This window comes from Megalopta genalis, chromosome 12 (genome assembly GCF_051020955.1).
Source record: "Megalopta genalis isolate 19385.01 chromosome 12, iyMegGena1_principal, whole genome shotgun sequence".
NCBI classification, from domain to species: Eukaryota; Metazoa; Arthropoda; class Insecta; order Hymenoptera; family Halictidae; genus Megalopta; species Megalopta genalis.
In genome coordinates, this window is record NC_135024.1 from 14074417 (window position 1) to 14091554 (window position 17138).

At 37.4% G+C, this 17138-nt stretch overlaps 1 protein-coding gene across 3 annotated transcripts in view; it reads left to right on the top strand.

Annotated features, from left to right (window-relative positions):
* LOC117222962 (furin-like protease 1) overlaps window positions 1–17138 on the top strand; it is a 109614-nt gene that overhangs the window by 43749 nt on the left and 48727 nt on the right. For all 3 annotated transcript variants that reach the window (XM_076525651.1, XM_076525650.1, XM_033475030.2), the window contains exons 6-8: window positions 7178–7295; window positions 10032–10113; window positions 12815–13025. In XM_076525651.1, coding sequence (XP_076381766.1) covers window positions 7178–7295; window positions 10032–10113; window positions 12815–13025 — 411 coding nt within the window. The remainder of the gene's footprint in view (window positions 1–7177; window positions 7296–10031; window positions 10114–12814; window positions 13026–17138) is intronic.

Genomic DNA, 17138 nt, shown 5'->3' on the forward strand with positions numbered 1-17138 from the left:
TACTTATTACTGCAAGCGCAAAATCTAAAAATCTGCAAGTTCTTGCGAGTTTCTTGCCATTACTTGACAGAAATGGTACATGCATTCACGAAGATAAATAAGATGTTTTATTTTGTTATCTGTCAGTAAAACAAGTTTTCAAGTCATAATGATTTTCATCCCATTTTTAAAAGGAATCGGCTACTGCGCGGCGAAAATCTAGCTCAGAGTTCGGAATTAACCAGCATGCAATATGAAGATCGCGAAGGCTACGCCTTCTGAATCCCGTCACGCGTCTCGCACCCCGATAATCGCCTAAGTGCTACACGCACGCATATACAGGGTGTTCAAAAATTATTGTGTTTCCGAGAACTGAGGGGTTCATGAGATTATTTCAAATAACTTTTTCCTTAGTGAAAATGCGATCCGCGGCTTAGTTTACAAATTATTAACGAAAAACAGTGACCAATGAGAGGCGGGATCAGCTGTCGCGTGGCGGCCGAGCCAATGAGTGGAACTGGGCTCTGTTCATTGGCTGCATTCATTGGCTCGGCCGCCTCGCGTTAGCCGAGCTCGCTTCTCATCGGTCAGTGTTTTTCGTTAATAACTCGTTAACGATGTCTCAGAGAACATTTTTGTAAAGGAGAAAGTTACTTCAAATGATCTCACAGTCTTGTTCGAACCGTCGTAGAGACCAGAAGTGTTTCCCTCGGCTGAGTGCATACCTTCTTCCTTTTTTATTTTTTTTTTTTCTTATTCTCAATGTGTCCGAACATACCGAGTCCCAACAGCCAGTAAGTTAGTGTGAGTGCGTGCAAACCCAATCCGTGAGGTAGGCCAGTTGAGTGTTTACCAGCCGAACTTGCATCTGGCAACAATGTTTCCTACGGGAAACGGCCCTGGAGTCATAAACCTTCTGCAGCAACCTACCACGTGCAACACATCGTCGCCATTCGTTGTCGCCGAACGCGCAAATCCCCCAATACTACTACCAACAACTCCCAAAAACTACAAACAATAATTATTTATCCCCCACACAAAATCCCAAGGGGCCGCTTCAGCCACAAAACATACATTGCCCACAAGAGCAATTTCTTCAACACATGCAGACTTTCCAAGAAGAACACACTACAAACATTCTGCAACAACAGCCTACGAACAATTCTGGTACAACAGATATACTCTCATTAAGCGACAATGAGGAAATGGCAGTCAATACGGGAGATAGTAATACCTGGCAAGTAGTGAAATCAGCGAAAAGGAAAAGAACGCAAGCCGACACAATACGTGAGGCTCAAAACATAAAAATCAACAATAGATTTGACCCGCTAACACAAATAGAGAATAAAGAACCAAATACAAGCCCAAATCAAACAATAATCCCAAAACCTCCTCCCATATACATATATGGGGTAGTCAATTTTGAACAAATGATTGCCAGTCTATGCGAAGCAGTGGAGAAAGAGAAATTCCTCACCAAAAGCCTAGCAAATAATAACATCAAAATCAACTGCGTTGATGCTGACACATACAGAAATCTAGTTAAGTACTTGAAAGAAAAGCAAATAGTTTTCCATACTTACCAACTAAAAAACGAAAGATCATAGAGAATTGTGATCAAATATCTTCACCACTCCATGAAAACAAGCGATATCGCGGAGAAGCTTTTAACCTTGGGTCATAAAGTTAGAAACATCATTAACGCTAGACACAGGCAAACAAAAGAACCTTTAAACCTATTCTTTGTCGATCTGGATCCCGCCAGCAACAACCTAGAGGTATTTAAAATACAGAAGCTACAAAACTGCATTATTGCCATAGAACCACCTATAAAAGCAAAAAACATAGTTCAATGCACCCGATGCCAAATGTACGGTCATACAAAAACATACTGCAATAGGCCTTTCACTTGTGTCAAATGTGGAGGATCCCACACTTCCGCAGCCTGCAAAAAAAGCACTAATACGCCTGCACTTTGTGCTCTGTGTGGAGGCCCCCATCCGGCCAACTACAAAGGTTGCGAACATTATCATCGACTCTACAAAATCAACCGAAACAATCACAGCAACAACACATACAGCAACACTATGACACAACCTAATCCTACGGCAAACCCTACCCCTACCCCTCAAGAGACGCCAAAAAGACATCATGGTCAAAAACACAGCTACGCAGACATAACAAGGGGCCCCAACCATTCCTCCACTAACACTCAAACACCCATACACCACAAGAGCGAAGAGAACCTCAGCAACACCCTAAACAAGTTCCTGGAGGACTTCAAAGCAATGTTCTCTCAACTAATCCAACAAAACAGCATGGTTCTAAACATGCTTACAATACTTATGGGCAAACTCAATGGCTAATTTTCTTCGTATCGGACTCTGGAACGCAAACGGCTTAGCCCAACATAAAGAAGAACTAAAAATTTTTCTCAGCTCAAATCTAATAGACATTTTATTAATCAGCGAAACACATTTTACCGATAAAACATTCTTTAAAATACCCCACTTCAGTACTTATCATTCCAATCACCCAGACAATACAGCCCATGCTGGATCAGCTATCTTAATCAAGAACTCAATCGACCATTTTCAGCTATCAAACTACTCCAAAGACCACCTTCAAGCTACTAACATAACGGTAGTAACCAAACGAGGCAATATAACTGTGTCAGCTGTTTACTGTCCACCAAAGCACAATCTAAAAAAAGAAGACTTCAGGAAATTCTTCGATACCCTTGGCTCCAGATTCATAGCGGGCGGAAACTTTAACAGCAAGAATACCCTTTGGGGCTCTCGACTATCCACTACCAAAGGAAAAGAACTAGCCAAGCTAATACAGGACAATAACTATTCCTTCCTCTCTACTGGATCCCCAACATACTGGCCAACAGACCCCATGAAGACTCCTGACCTACTCGATTTCTTTATCACCAATGGTATTGCCCAACACTACATGGACATAGAAGCTAGCAACGAATTGTCTTCTGACCATTCTCCTGTAATAGCAACACTAAGCTCAGCAATAATTAAAAAGAAAACTATCCATAAACTATACAACCACAAAACCGACTGGGACACATTTAGGAACTTCATCGCCTCAAACATCAACCTGAAGATAAGGCTAAAGAACCCAGATGATCTTGAAGAAGCGACTAGTGGGTTCATCGCCTTGATTCATCAAGCAGCAAAAATCGCCACCCCGCAGATTGATCAGATAAATGCTCCCCAATTCATTCCACTAGAAATAAAGAAACTAATAGTCGCCAAAAGAAGAGCCAAGGCGAAATGGCAGAGATACCGCTATCCTTCCCACAAAACAACCTACAACCAGCTCACCAACAAACTTAAAAACAAACTGAAAGAATTACGCGACAGCTCGTTTCAGAACTATATTCTTAACCTCAACCGACGCGATAATTCAATATGGCGCGCAGTCAAAACAGCATTAAAACCGGTCCAATCTAATCCTCCTATCCGCAAACAATCAACTCCCCCTGGCCCGTGGGCTAAGAGCAGTAAAGAAAAGGCGATCCTCTTCGCAGAACATCTCAAGGCAGTATTCACACCCAACAATTCTGACCCTGATCAAGACGTCGAAGACTACTTGGCTACCGAATCTACGAATTCTGCGTCACATGAAATCATTGAGCTCACATTTCCCAATGAAATCAGAAGTGAAATACAAAAACTACACAACAAGAAATCACCTGGCTCGGATCGTATTACATCTAAAATTCTCAAAGAACTACCAAAGAAAAGCATAGTAATGCTAACGTACATCTTTAATGCAGTCATCAGACTAAACTATTGGCCCAAACCACTTAAAACAGCTGAAATTATTTTATTCTTAAAGTCAGGAAAAGATCCCAAAGACGTCACCTCCTGTTCCGTCACGTAGGACCCCCGCAGACCTCTCTCGTGAAGGGTTTATGGCACGGACCAGCGTGGGTCATCTGAGGAGACGGAGACCTTTTTTGGCAGCTGCCGAACATCCGGGCAGTGTCTCCGTCTTTTCTAATGATCGCGACGTGTCGTAAATCCAAAAGGCCCGAAAAAACCTCCCGCAATAACACTTGAGATTTTTGAACGCGTCTTGGGAAAGTTAGTCCCAACCGTCGCGGGGATGACGTCTCAAGGCCCGGAGGACCTCCCCAACCACGCAATTACGTGTCGCACCCCTCTTCAAGACAAGGCCCGTGCAGGACGGTACGAGAGGGTGGTGACAAAACGTTCGGAGGACGCTGATTGGGAAATCGTAATTTTCGAGAAAAACCAATCAGCGCATCCAGGCATGGAGGTGGAGGTTCCTTCAAGAATCTCAAGTGGGGAAAAGGGTATAAAAAACGCGAGCAGTCGAGGAAAGTAGTAATTCAATCCGAGTAGTGGTTCAATTCAATCCGAGTAGTGGTTCAAGAGTGGTTCGGTAGTTTTCAAGCAATATTATTATACATTCTCGATACGGAGTCTCACCCGTGCGTCGAACAGTCTCAATCGTTCGGAGACTCACTCGTCGCAACCGGAGACTCATTCGACTCGGGAATTCAATCGCTCATTCATTCAAAATCGGTCAATCGGACCGATAACCATTACAAAACCGACGCGTCTTCAGACAAGTGAAGCCCGGGCCTTACAACCCCGGTAGGGTTGACGTTCGATCCCCGCGCGTCAAAAAGGCGTCGTAAAACCACGGCGCTACACCTCCTACAGACCAATAAGCCTGCTACCAGTCATTTCTAAAGTACTGGAGAGACTTATACTACACAGAATATCACGCAACCTAAATACCATCCCTGACCATCAATTCGGTTTTCGCCATCACCATTCCACGGTACAACAATGCCACAGAATTGTACATACAATAAACAAAACTCTTGAAGAAAAAAAGTATTGCACCGCAGTTTTCCTGGATGTCAAGCAAGCATTCGATAAGGTTTGGCACGCTGGGCTACTGTACAAAATTAAGTCCCTTCTTCCTACATTTTACCACCTACTTACTTCATACCTCCAAGACCGTGAATTCAATACAAAAGTGGACGGTGAAAAATCGGATACTTATACAATAAGTGCTGGAGTACCGCAAGGCAGTGTTTTGGGCCCTCTATTGTACCTAATCTACACATCTGATCTACCAACAACCGCCAATACCTCGTTAGGAACGTTCGCAGATGACACTGCGATATTTGCCAGCCATGAAGATCCCGTCATCGCATCGGCCTATCTACAAAATCATCTAAACATTATACAAGACTGGACCTCCAAATGGAAAATTAAAATCAATGAAGCCAAATCCAGTCGTATAACCTTCACTCTCAAAAAGGGTCTTTGCCCCCCCATATTATTCAACAAAATTCCTATTCCCGAAGCTACAACGGTGCGATACTTGGGCCTTCATCTAGACAACAAATTAACCTGGAAAAAGCACATTACAAATATAAGAAAACAAGTAAACCTCAAACTCAAAAACATGCACTGGCTTCTTGGATACAAATCAAAACTTTCACTAGAAAACAAAATTTTACTCTACAAAGCTATTATCATACCGATATGGACCTACGGACTAGAACTCTGGGGAAGTGCCAGCAAAACCAACATAGCCATCATCCAAAGAACACAATCCAAGGCACTTCGCACAATTATTAACGCCCCTTGGTACGTTAGCAATGAAACAATTCATAATGATCTCGGTATTCCCTTCGTCATTGACACCATCCATGAAAGAAGTAGGAAGCACTTCACTAAATTAAGCGAACACACAAATCCACTAATTATGCCACTCATACAACAACAATACAGCAGAAGACTAAAAAGAAGATGGCCAATCGACCTTAAATGAGGGTCAGGAGGACTTTTCATTGGGAAAGCCCTCATCATGCTATTAACGGACTACACACCAAGTCCCCAGCGATCACATCGGCCCATAGAATTTGTATTCTGATTGCTGATTTCTAATAAAAAAAAAAAAAAATGATCTCAGGGACCTCAAATTTCCCGAAAATACCATAATTTTGGGACACCGTGCTCCCCGCCGAAAAAGGCGACCAAGGGGAGCGAGACGCGCGACGGGAGTCAGGAGGCGTAGCCCCTGCGATGGTTAATTCCCAGCCCTGAATCTAGCTTATTTTTCTGGTTTCTATTGATATAGTTTAACGCTGAGTCGGCCGAAATGACTCGTTTTACAATTTTTGTTTTATCGTTTTAGAAATTATAAAGACTCTATCGTAGAATTTGGTCGAATCAATTCTTTAAACGAAGCATACATTATAATAGAAGTAGCGAGAGGTTTAAATGAATACAGTTTTCTCGTCTTTATAAATGAACACTCGTTAATCACTTTTGGGGCTTGGTAGAATTAGTGTTAAATTAGACGGTGCGTTGCTAAAAGAGGTGACTTGAATTTACGGAAAGTCGCCAAGTATGAAATATCATTTTGTTTTTTCTATGCCCATTTCTTTACAAATTCATCATTCTCACGATTGACTCTTTTACAAATAAATTTTCAACACGATAAACGGTTATCAGTATCCAAGTAACTTTAAAAGAAGGTTTGAGTGCGCCAGATACGAAATTAGTATCCAAACAAGGAGATCAAATTGTTCTTGCAAATGGGCATTTTTGTATAAAATAGTGTGTAGGTAAAATGGTTGAAAAATTAGCAATTTGGTAGAAATTGTAAATAAACTATGTTAAACAGATTTAAACATCTACTTACATGTATAGAGTACACATAGAGTATTAATCTCTTAACTGTGTTTCAATTTAATAAACGAAACATACTTGTAGAACACACGTTATCGTTTCAACATAATTAAAAAGGTACATTCTGCTGTAACAAGGTAGCCATTCTCGAATTGTTCGCCGTTATCTACCTTGCACCATGTCTTTCTATTTGTAACTGGAAAAGAGATTGTGTATCATGTCCCAATTCCGACAATCTGCCACTACATTTGTATTTGCAGTCTTTTAATTACACTCAACAGATTTGCCCCAGTATCCCTCCCTTTAATTACGCTAAGGATTACTCGTATTCTTCTCCTTATTTCCAACCATTATTTCTTTACTCTTTTCTTTCTCTTTGGTTCGTTTCCTCTGTTTTCACGGTTCTCTCAGCTTTTATCATCTAAAATCTCCCCATTTTGTTTCTACAGTACAACGAACGTTTTTTGTTATTTTGGAATGTTTTCTACTGTCCATAGTGAGCCATAGTTTCGGTTATGGGTTGATGGACGCCGCAGCCATGGTGCGTTTAGCGAGAAGATGGCGGACCGTGCCGGAACAACATAAATGCGAAGTCTCGGCGCCTCATATGGGCAGGTAAATAAATTGTAAATTCTATCGAATTAAACAACTACATTTATTTTATTGTAGTTCACACATTCTATTTGATAATTGGCTATTATATTCGAGATATTCTAGAAAATATTTTTAAGATTGTAATAAGTACATTTCTTAAATTTATTACTAGGCTTGTGGTATATCCGAGCTCTGTGCCAAGTCAATAATTTTAATCGTTATTTATATGATTGAATATATCTTTGAATGCACGTTTGATATTGGTAAAAAACTGGATTTATCAAAATCTCAGTAATACAGAAGATAAATAAACATAAGAGTAAATCGACTGTTTTAAACTTGATAATATATTTGATGGATCATGTATAACAAACAAAATGAATAAATGTGTGTTGACATGTGTCGAAGGCCTCGGTTTTCGATCGGCGAGTCTCCTAAACCTGAATTGACATTCGATACAATAGGCCGCGATACAAGTTCGAATAAATCGCTACATACAGAGCACACGAAATCTATTCCATTACACTGTCCGACAAAAACAATCTTTTTTCTGATTTCCTACAGCCACTATGAAATTCTTGTAGAGCTTCACTCCCCGAACAAGAATCCGAAAACCGAATTGTTCCATCACCCTCGGTTTTCGAAAAAAAACGAGCTTTTGTAAAAACCCAGAATTTTCGACAAAAATGAGGTATTGCATAAAAAATAAAATCGTTGAAAAATTCCAATCAGTCTTAAAAGATAGAGGAGAGTTTTTCGAATGTAGCGGCATACAATTTATTAATTGTTTTTAGTCCTAAATAACTATAAATTAACGTCCAGCACGAAAACTCGACCAGGATCGGATTCTGTAAACATTTCTGAAGAAGAAACGGCCCGACAGAAGTGTCGGAACGATTTACATTTCGAGCAGGCCGAGAAAATATTCGTCGGCAACGTGTGCACGACGTTTTGCCGCCATGTGCTCCGCTGCTCGCTTCTCTCGACTCGGCAGGGCCGAGCTATGCGTAATCAACACCGATGGAGGAATCAAATGGATATCCAAATATCCAATAATATTTGCATATTTTATTATTAGTTTCATACCTCTATTGTTTATATATATAAATAATTATATAATATATAATATATAATATATAATTTATATAATATTATATAATAAAATTATAAATATAATAATTATATATAATAATATTTATATATTATTATATATAATAATTATATATAATATGTTCCAGGAAGTTTCACATTTTAAAAATTATTATGTATTTATGATCGATATCGTTTTATATCTGTATTTTACACGATTTTATGATCAAAAATTCTGGATTTTTACAAAAGCTCGTTTTTTTCGAAAACTCGTTCGAAGAGTGAAGCTCTACAAGAATTTCATAGCGGTTATAGGAAACAAAAAATCGTGTCGAACAGCGTTATCTATCCTACCTGTCTCTGCTGATTATAACCAACAATATTAACACGTTGTTGACCGAAATTTTTATACTGGAACTACCTCATGTTACCGGCTATTATTTCATAACTGAATGTGGAGGTAAAACAATCTAATTAAACATCAATAAATTTAATTCGTGCAAACACAAATTAATTCGTGATCGATCAATAACGTTTGGGCATAAAAACACGAGTAAACTCGTGACCGGTCAACAACATCTGAGTATGAAAACACGAGTTAACTCGTGACCGGTCAACAATGTGTTAAAATGTTAGGACTATATACTACAGATAAAAAAAATTTCCCTCGAAAAAGAAAATGTGGATGGCAAAACGGGTCGCCAAAAATGCTGTGCTCAGATCACTAAATTCGAAATCGAATCATAGTAAAACATATTTTGAAGAAGCCAATCTTTTCCCCTTCTTCTGCAGTAATTAACCCTACAGTAACTAGCCAATAATTAGCTATGCGATAACCGCGTCATTTTGTCCCAGTGCGAAAACCTAATAGATCTGCGAGAAGTATTTCATAAACTACGTATTGAAAAATTGATGAATAAAATTCAAAATGGTCGTAAACATTATCGCTTCTATAGTTACGAGTTCATTTATATAACTTTTTTATGACCAGCTTATTGGAACCAAATTTATCGACTTTGTTTATTTTTAGTTATTAATATTTTTTTACTTATTAATATTTTCATATTACTTATTACATTCTTTGACATAACAAGCTTAAAAATATTTTATTATACTGCAGTTTACGTACATAGTAAACGTGCGTATTTTTTTTATCGAACTCCATTACTGTAAGCTTTTATGAACACCATAGAAGAGTTAATGACCCGCTCTGCCAGTGAAGAAATGAATCTATTAACCCTTTGCACTCGGGTGGCGATCCTGAGGCGAGGCTAGAAATTGCTACACTATTTCCAAAAGAATTTTCACATTATTAAATTTGTCTGTATTCGATAAATGGTCAAATAATAGAAGTTTTCTATAAGCGCACACGTTCAATTTCGTATGTATGAAACAAAAACAATCATATTAAATGGAAATACTGTAAGTTGAAACAAATCTCTTCATTTTTGGAGTTGAAGTAATCTCGAGTGGCAAGGGTTAATTGATATCCGCGGTGCACAGAAGACCCGCGAAAGACAGTGCCAGGTGACAGAGCGAGGAACACCCGAATCGCTTAGCTTACAGTACACGATATATCAGAATTAACGGATTGAGCGATGAAAAATTCATTCGAGACATCCAGCGTTCCAGTTTCATGACTGACTTGAATTTCGTGTTCTATCACAGGCCAATACCACCAAAGAGCCAGTTAGTTCTGGAATTGAACGTCAAGGAGTGTAGCGGTGTTAATTTTCTCGAGCACGTGCAGGTAAGTACCGTGTCACTCGGGTAAGCTACAGGTTAATGGTTTTCCTGAAAGGTTACAATCACGCGCACGCGAAAAATTACCATATGTAACCGCGTTTTTCTTCTGCAATTATTACCTCAATTATTGGGTTGGCAACTAAGTAATTGCCGATTTCAGTTATAGATGTCTTCCACTCCCATTTCTATGATATCCGTAAATGTTATATTATAAAATTATTATTATTATTATGTTATTTTTTATTATCCGTGAATGTTAGCAATTGGACAAATTGAATGCAGCGGTCAAGGAAAAGCGGCCAGAATTGGTCAATCGTAAAGGTGTCATTTTCCACCAAGACAATGCTAGGCCGCACACGTCTTTGTCCACTCGGCAAAAATTGATGGATATTGGTTGGGAATTGATGTTACACCCACCATATAGCCCTGATCTCGCGCCATCGGATTACCACTTATTTCGATCCCTGGACAACTCCATCCGTGGTAAAACTTTTAATGACGATGACGCTGTAAAATCTCACTTAACTCAGATTTTGGCCGAAAAGGATCGGACTTTCTACGAGCGTGTAATTTTCAAGTTGTCAGATAGATGGCAAAAGGTCATCGACAAACTGGAAAATACATTACAGATTAAACTTCATTCCAAGTAAAAAAAAATGTTTTATTTCATTGAATAAATCGGCAATTACTTAGTTGTCAACCCAATAAAATAAAATTTCCCTGTCTCTCAAGAATTTAGAAATATATTATAAATCGCAAATTAAAACTTTTCTGTTAGCAATGTTTATATAGCGCAACAGAAGTAGATTGTAATGTCAGTTTCGCTTTTTACACACTTATTTTTAAAATTTGCAGTCTTTTTGCAATAACTACGGCAACAATCTTCGATTAAAACTGCGAAGTGTCTTCTATTTCCTATCGTTGCAGCGATTTACTGTTCGAAGAATCGTGAGATTTTAGAGATTTCGAAGGCTTCGCGTAGTTAATGTTATTTTGTCCGCGTCGGGAGAACGATATTTGCAGAACACAGAACTGATTACTAAAAGTGTAATTATATTTTTTGTCGCGCGGATCCGAAGAGAACGGCAGGCTTAATGTCGAAACTTTTCATTTCGTCAAAGTGGTACGCGGTAGTGGAACAGGTTTCCAGCAGAATATAGTTTCTCGCTTGTAATGAATACACAAAGGGATCTGCAAAATGCTCTGAAATAATTGTTACAGAATCGCGAACTTCAAAGTTCTCTGCCATGGAAGTCGTCGCATTCTAAAATCCGAGGAAAGCGTTCACTTTTTCCTGCGCAGCACTGGCGTATTACCGCGGCCGAAAGAATTATTTTACAACTTTTTCAAACAGTCTCGTTCACGCGCGAATTTTCATTCTTTTCTGTGAAAAAAAAACATTCCTGCGCCTAGATTTTTGAAGTTCCTTTTGCACGATTTTGCTAGAATACGCGTTTTCAGAGGACATAACGTTGCGGACGAAATGATCACGTGTCTGCGTTGCCATAACGCGTAGTCGGAGCACATTTTATACTTCTAGCTCTTAAAAAAGATTCTTAATGTGTGGAGACATAGTAATTACTGTTTTAACCCTCACCATTCCACGTGCCAATTTGATATAGTTTTCGAAGAAAACTATACTGAAGTTTTCGAAGAAAACACGTATACTGAAGAAATAATCGAAAATAATTTTATTAGTACCGATGAACACAAAAAATTTGTCTCGTCTCGTCTTAGGTTTTCATTCTTCAAGAAGGAATTTACGAAATTAATTACTTAATGTTCCATCTTATTTTTACCATCGCTTCAATTTGATATGAAAGGACAGATTATGAGGTAGAAACGAGGGACGGGCGAGGGTTAATTATTTTTCATCATGTAAATTTCAACTAGATTTTCTTCGTTCAATATGGATATTGATTTCTTTTAATGTATTTTATGTTAAAAGATTCTATTTTTTTTAATATTTTCGTGGCTGATGTCCCGAGTGCGTAACTCTTTAGCCAGCGTTTATCGACCTGTGTCACGCGAACGTAATTTTACTGTTCACGACTGTTAACTAGGCAGTGTACCCTATCTATTTATAGCAGCTTCGATTTTGTACGATTCGACAGAGAAAATTGTTAAAAAGATATTCAATAAAATTCAAAAATAATACTAAAAAACAACAATAAAATTCAATAAAACATTATTTTGAACAAAAATTGTTTTGAACAATACGTCATTTTACGTCAGTCTTGAATCATTAAATTAATCTCTTTAAAAACTCCTAAAAAGGCTGTAGTCATTTCGATTAATTATAAAAAGTTTATTATGCTCTAAATAGTACACATATTTTATGCTGCTTCAGAAATTATAGACACTTCGTTCTGTTTTATACATTGTAGACATTTTATTCTGCTTTAAAGATTCTAGACATTTTATTCTGCTTTAAAGTTTGTAGTCTCTTTGTTCTGCTTTAAACATTGTAGACGCTTTATTCGGTTTAAAAAATTATCGACATTTTATTCCGCTTGAAAAATTATAGACACTTTATTCTGCTTTAAATATCGCAGACATTTTCGGCAGATTGTGGCTTTTAAGGGAAGCCTTCGTTGAGCGATAAATTAGCTAATAAAGCGTAGGATCGTTAACGGGTGGTGAAGATAGTGCGCAGGAAACTGTGTGAAATCTCCGGGCGACCTAATATTATTTCTGTGTGGCAGGCGAAGGTATCTCTGATGGCTACCAGAAGAGGGGATCTCCAGATACAGCTAACGTCTCCACAAGGGACGAAGAGCACCCTGCTCGCGAAAAGGCCACACGACATCTCGAAAGCCGGTTTCAATCAATGGCCATTTATGTCGGTTCACACTTGGGGTGAGAGGCCGCACGGCACGTGGAAACTTGAAATCCACAATGAGGGTCGATATCAAGGTGAGCCCATTGTATGGATCTTATTGTTCTTTTCTTTCTTCCTGTACAATGTTTCCAGACTAGTAATAAGACTTTCTTCCCAGCGCTTCGAGGAAAAAGCACAAAAGTCTTTCGATCGGAAAGAATACTTGTTCTGGTTACACATAGTATAATTATGACTGGTCAACAAATAGCATGCTAATTTTCCATTTTCTTCACGCTGCCGTTTCTATAGACAAAGTGATTAACATGAATTGATTACTTCATGTAATTTTACGATTACGTGATTGACAACAAGTGATATCTATATGAAAAAGTTAACAAATATTATTAACTGTGCAAGAATTTTTATACCATGTTATTATATCATAATTTTATACCTATACGATCTAATTAGTAATTGCCGCGCGAGTCTTCTAATTTTATTAGAATATTTATTCTAATAAAATATCGGACCACATCTGAATCGTTATAATATATTAAAATTTGCTTAAATTACTGCATCTCATTTTTCCAATAATCAATAACCGTTATTAATGTAAGAAACCACCAATATGAGTCGATAACCAAATATCCACCTCTAATTAGCGTATAAAATTCTTATTGTAAAATCTACCTGTACCTCGAGTATTTTCGCATTATTTTACATTGAAAACATATTACTAGACTGCGGATCATTATGTGAAATAAAAACTTGATGCATCGTTTGGCGATGAATAGGAATAATTCCTGTTGTGAATAATTTTAATGAGTTATAAATCAAATCAAATCATTGAATTCTTCTAATAGTGTCACTGTATCGCTTTTCATCAACTCATTTGTCTTATAAGTGCATAAAATTCGCAATCTGAACATTATTAAAAAATCTCTGGTGTTGACATAGAAATCACATAATTATAGCAAGATAATTAAGATACGGCATTAAGAGGAATTCGATTCGGCAGAAAATCGAACGAAACATTTCGTTTGAAGGATGTGGGGTCATGGTTGTGACTCCATCCGCGCGGTGACGTACGACATCCACGGGAGTAGTACTATTATTTTCTGGACCATAGTCCTAGATCCGAGGATAAGCTATATCAGCTGTGGACACATGGTATATGGTCCACCTGCTGGTCATAATGTATTCGGGTCTAAAGACCATGACCCACATGTGGGTCATACCAGTTTCGGTTCCGTAAGCTATGGCCCATTGCAGATAATAGTGTCTCTAGCGTCGAGACCATGACCCACATACGAGTCACAGCTGTATTAATTCACTTTAGTCAGACTTCTCCAGTCAAGAGTGACTCGATCAAACATTTAACGCTTCTCGAGACTGAAGTTCGAATGCCAAATTGTATTAGGTTGCTGAGAAATACGTGATGGAATTCAAGACTATTATTACTATTATCTTCATTCTTTATTAACGAACTTTATAAGTTCTTTTATAGTACAGGTTTAATATACATTCGTTGATATAAAATTTGCGGCGTTATTCATATTGGATATACTCGATATGAAAGAATTAATTATTAGCACAAAGAGTGCAGAGATACGTAAAGTTCTAAGAGATGGCACAGAAATATCAAAGATCTATATGGTCGCCTAGTTTGTTCGTGGTTCTAGCCATTCTGGTTATACAATTTTAATGTACTAATAAAGCCCTGCTTCTATCAGTAGGAAAGTGTTCGATGTTACACAGTGACATAGATGGTACTCTCAGTTTAAAAAGTTCTCTAATACGGCCGAACAATCAACAGAGATGCTAAATATTGCTACATTAGATATCACTATGGGTATCCTATAATGAAATTATACTCGTACAGTATTAAAGATTAGTATTTTATTAAAATTTTTTGCAAGAATTTTTGTTCGTTTGATCTTTCGATAAACAATGAAACATTTAACTCTTCGCGAGGCTAAAGTTCGATGCCAAAATGTGTTAAGTTCCTAGAAAATATGTAGTTACATACACGATGCTGAATTTTGCTGTATTGTTATCATTGTGGTTGTCCCATGATAAAATTATACTCGTACAGCGTTAAAAATTGGCGATTTGTAAATCTTATCATAATATTTTTTGTTTACAGAAAGATAATTGTGATTGCTTCCGATGATTTTATTGATATCAGATCGAGTTAATTAACATAATTGTACAGGGACCCCGTGTAATTATAACATGTCAAACGAGAACGCTGATCTACCACGTATTTCCCATGGATGTAACATATGAAATATTCACATAATTATGCGATACTCCCGAGGGGTGTAGTAAATCCCAGCAAATCTAACTTAATTAAATTTGCGTAAATTTAATTACATTTTAACAAATTGATTCGGGTTCAATTAAATTTCGTTTCCTGCGTTTCACAATTGGTCACTTGTGGCTAAATTACATATCAAAAATGTCCCAACGAAGTTTCATTTTGCAAACGTGGTCCACTGAATGCAAATTAATAGAAATGGTACGAAATGATACCATATCATATATACTAATAATTATACCGATACGTGTATCGTCATGAAGATGAGTCAGCACGACAGTAGCATTGCCATAAATGCCTCGAAAATTCTTTCAACAGACAAAATAAATGTTTTCACTAATCTTGAATTTTATAAAATAATCGATGCAGGATTATTATTAATAATAAAACGTTTTTAAATATTTTCTTTAAAATGCCAAACAAACAGATTCGTTTCTTGTTAATAACTTATCTATATTGTATAAAATATTCTTCAATCTGAAACATAAGTGTAATTACTTTTGCACCAACCTAGCAGAATTAGAATTATTGCTAAACTGTTAATTCATCTCTTATTGCTACAGTTAACCTGTTGCACTCGAAACCATTCCATTTTAAATTTTGTGTATTATTTTAACATATTTTTTATAATACACATCATACAAAAATTGTTAGAGCACTTAGACCACAATATTCGGTATAATCAAGAATATTTGCAACACATTCAGCGTAGTCTACAAAATTTGGAACACAGTAGATGGGATCAGTAATTTGTTAAGACCGCACGGTCCGGGCACAGTAACTAACGCATAAACTTCTTTTCTATTTCGATTAATATCTCAAATTTATTTAAATAGTTCTATTTGAAATAAATGTTGGCTTGAAAAAATCTTATGTACAATGAAAATTCTGAGAAAAATATAAAAGTCGCCAAAGAAACTACTTTGTATAAAGAAATTATAGCCGAGTTGGAGTATTAAGCCAAATTTTAGGTTATTGTGGAGTCAGTTATTTTACAATAAACTAAGAATTGACACTTTGGATACCGTCCACACATAGATCGGACGTTTAGGAAACACAATTGACCACTCCCGAACCGCCCATTGTCATACTGAAGCGTCGAGGCAACTAGTACGAAACCCTTGCAAGTTGATTAAAACCAGGGATCATAACCGCCACCTGACCCTAACCATAACCCGGTTAACCAAGGCAGGTTACAGTAACCCACAGTAACCCGCGAGAGAACGGCTCCCAAGTCGTCCAGAGAGCGGGTTAACCCGTTAAAAGCGGTTAACGTAACCCAATTCGTAACCCGGTTACTACAGAAAGGTTATAAGAGCCGCTTATTAGATAGGTGAATATAATAGTATGTAACCGGGTTCTGCTCTGTGTAACTCGTAAGAGCGGCTGTTGGTAATTCGATCAATCAGTTCTTGAAATCTGTTGCAGTTATGGAATAAAACTGCGAAAAGTATTGCTGAATCTACTAATCTCTTTACCTTGATTAGATAAATGTTGTCATCGAATTGTGTTGCAATATTCTACAATTGTGTCGTTCATCGGCGTGCAGTAATGTGTTATATTCTAGATTGCAATTGTTTTAGAGGAAACTTTTCTTTTGTTTTGTTACTGTCGGCAGTCTTGTCTTGTTCAGTTGCGGAAGAAGTGCGCTTTATGTTCTTCGGTAGTTTGATTGTGTTAGCAGTTGATACTTTCAATAATTTCATTTTACATATCCTTTATAATATATAATATATTGTATAATATATAATTTTTTATAATAATACAATATATGTAAAATGGAACATCTTGTTCGTCAGTACTTTTCATTTAATGTGAATGAAAACAAATCAACATCTCTTGTCAGTGGATGTAAAATAAGACCAACAGAGTTATTTTTAGTTTTTAA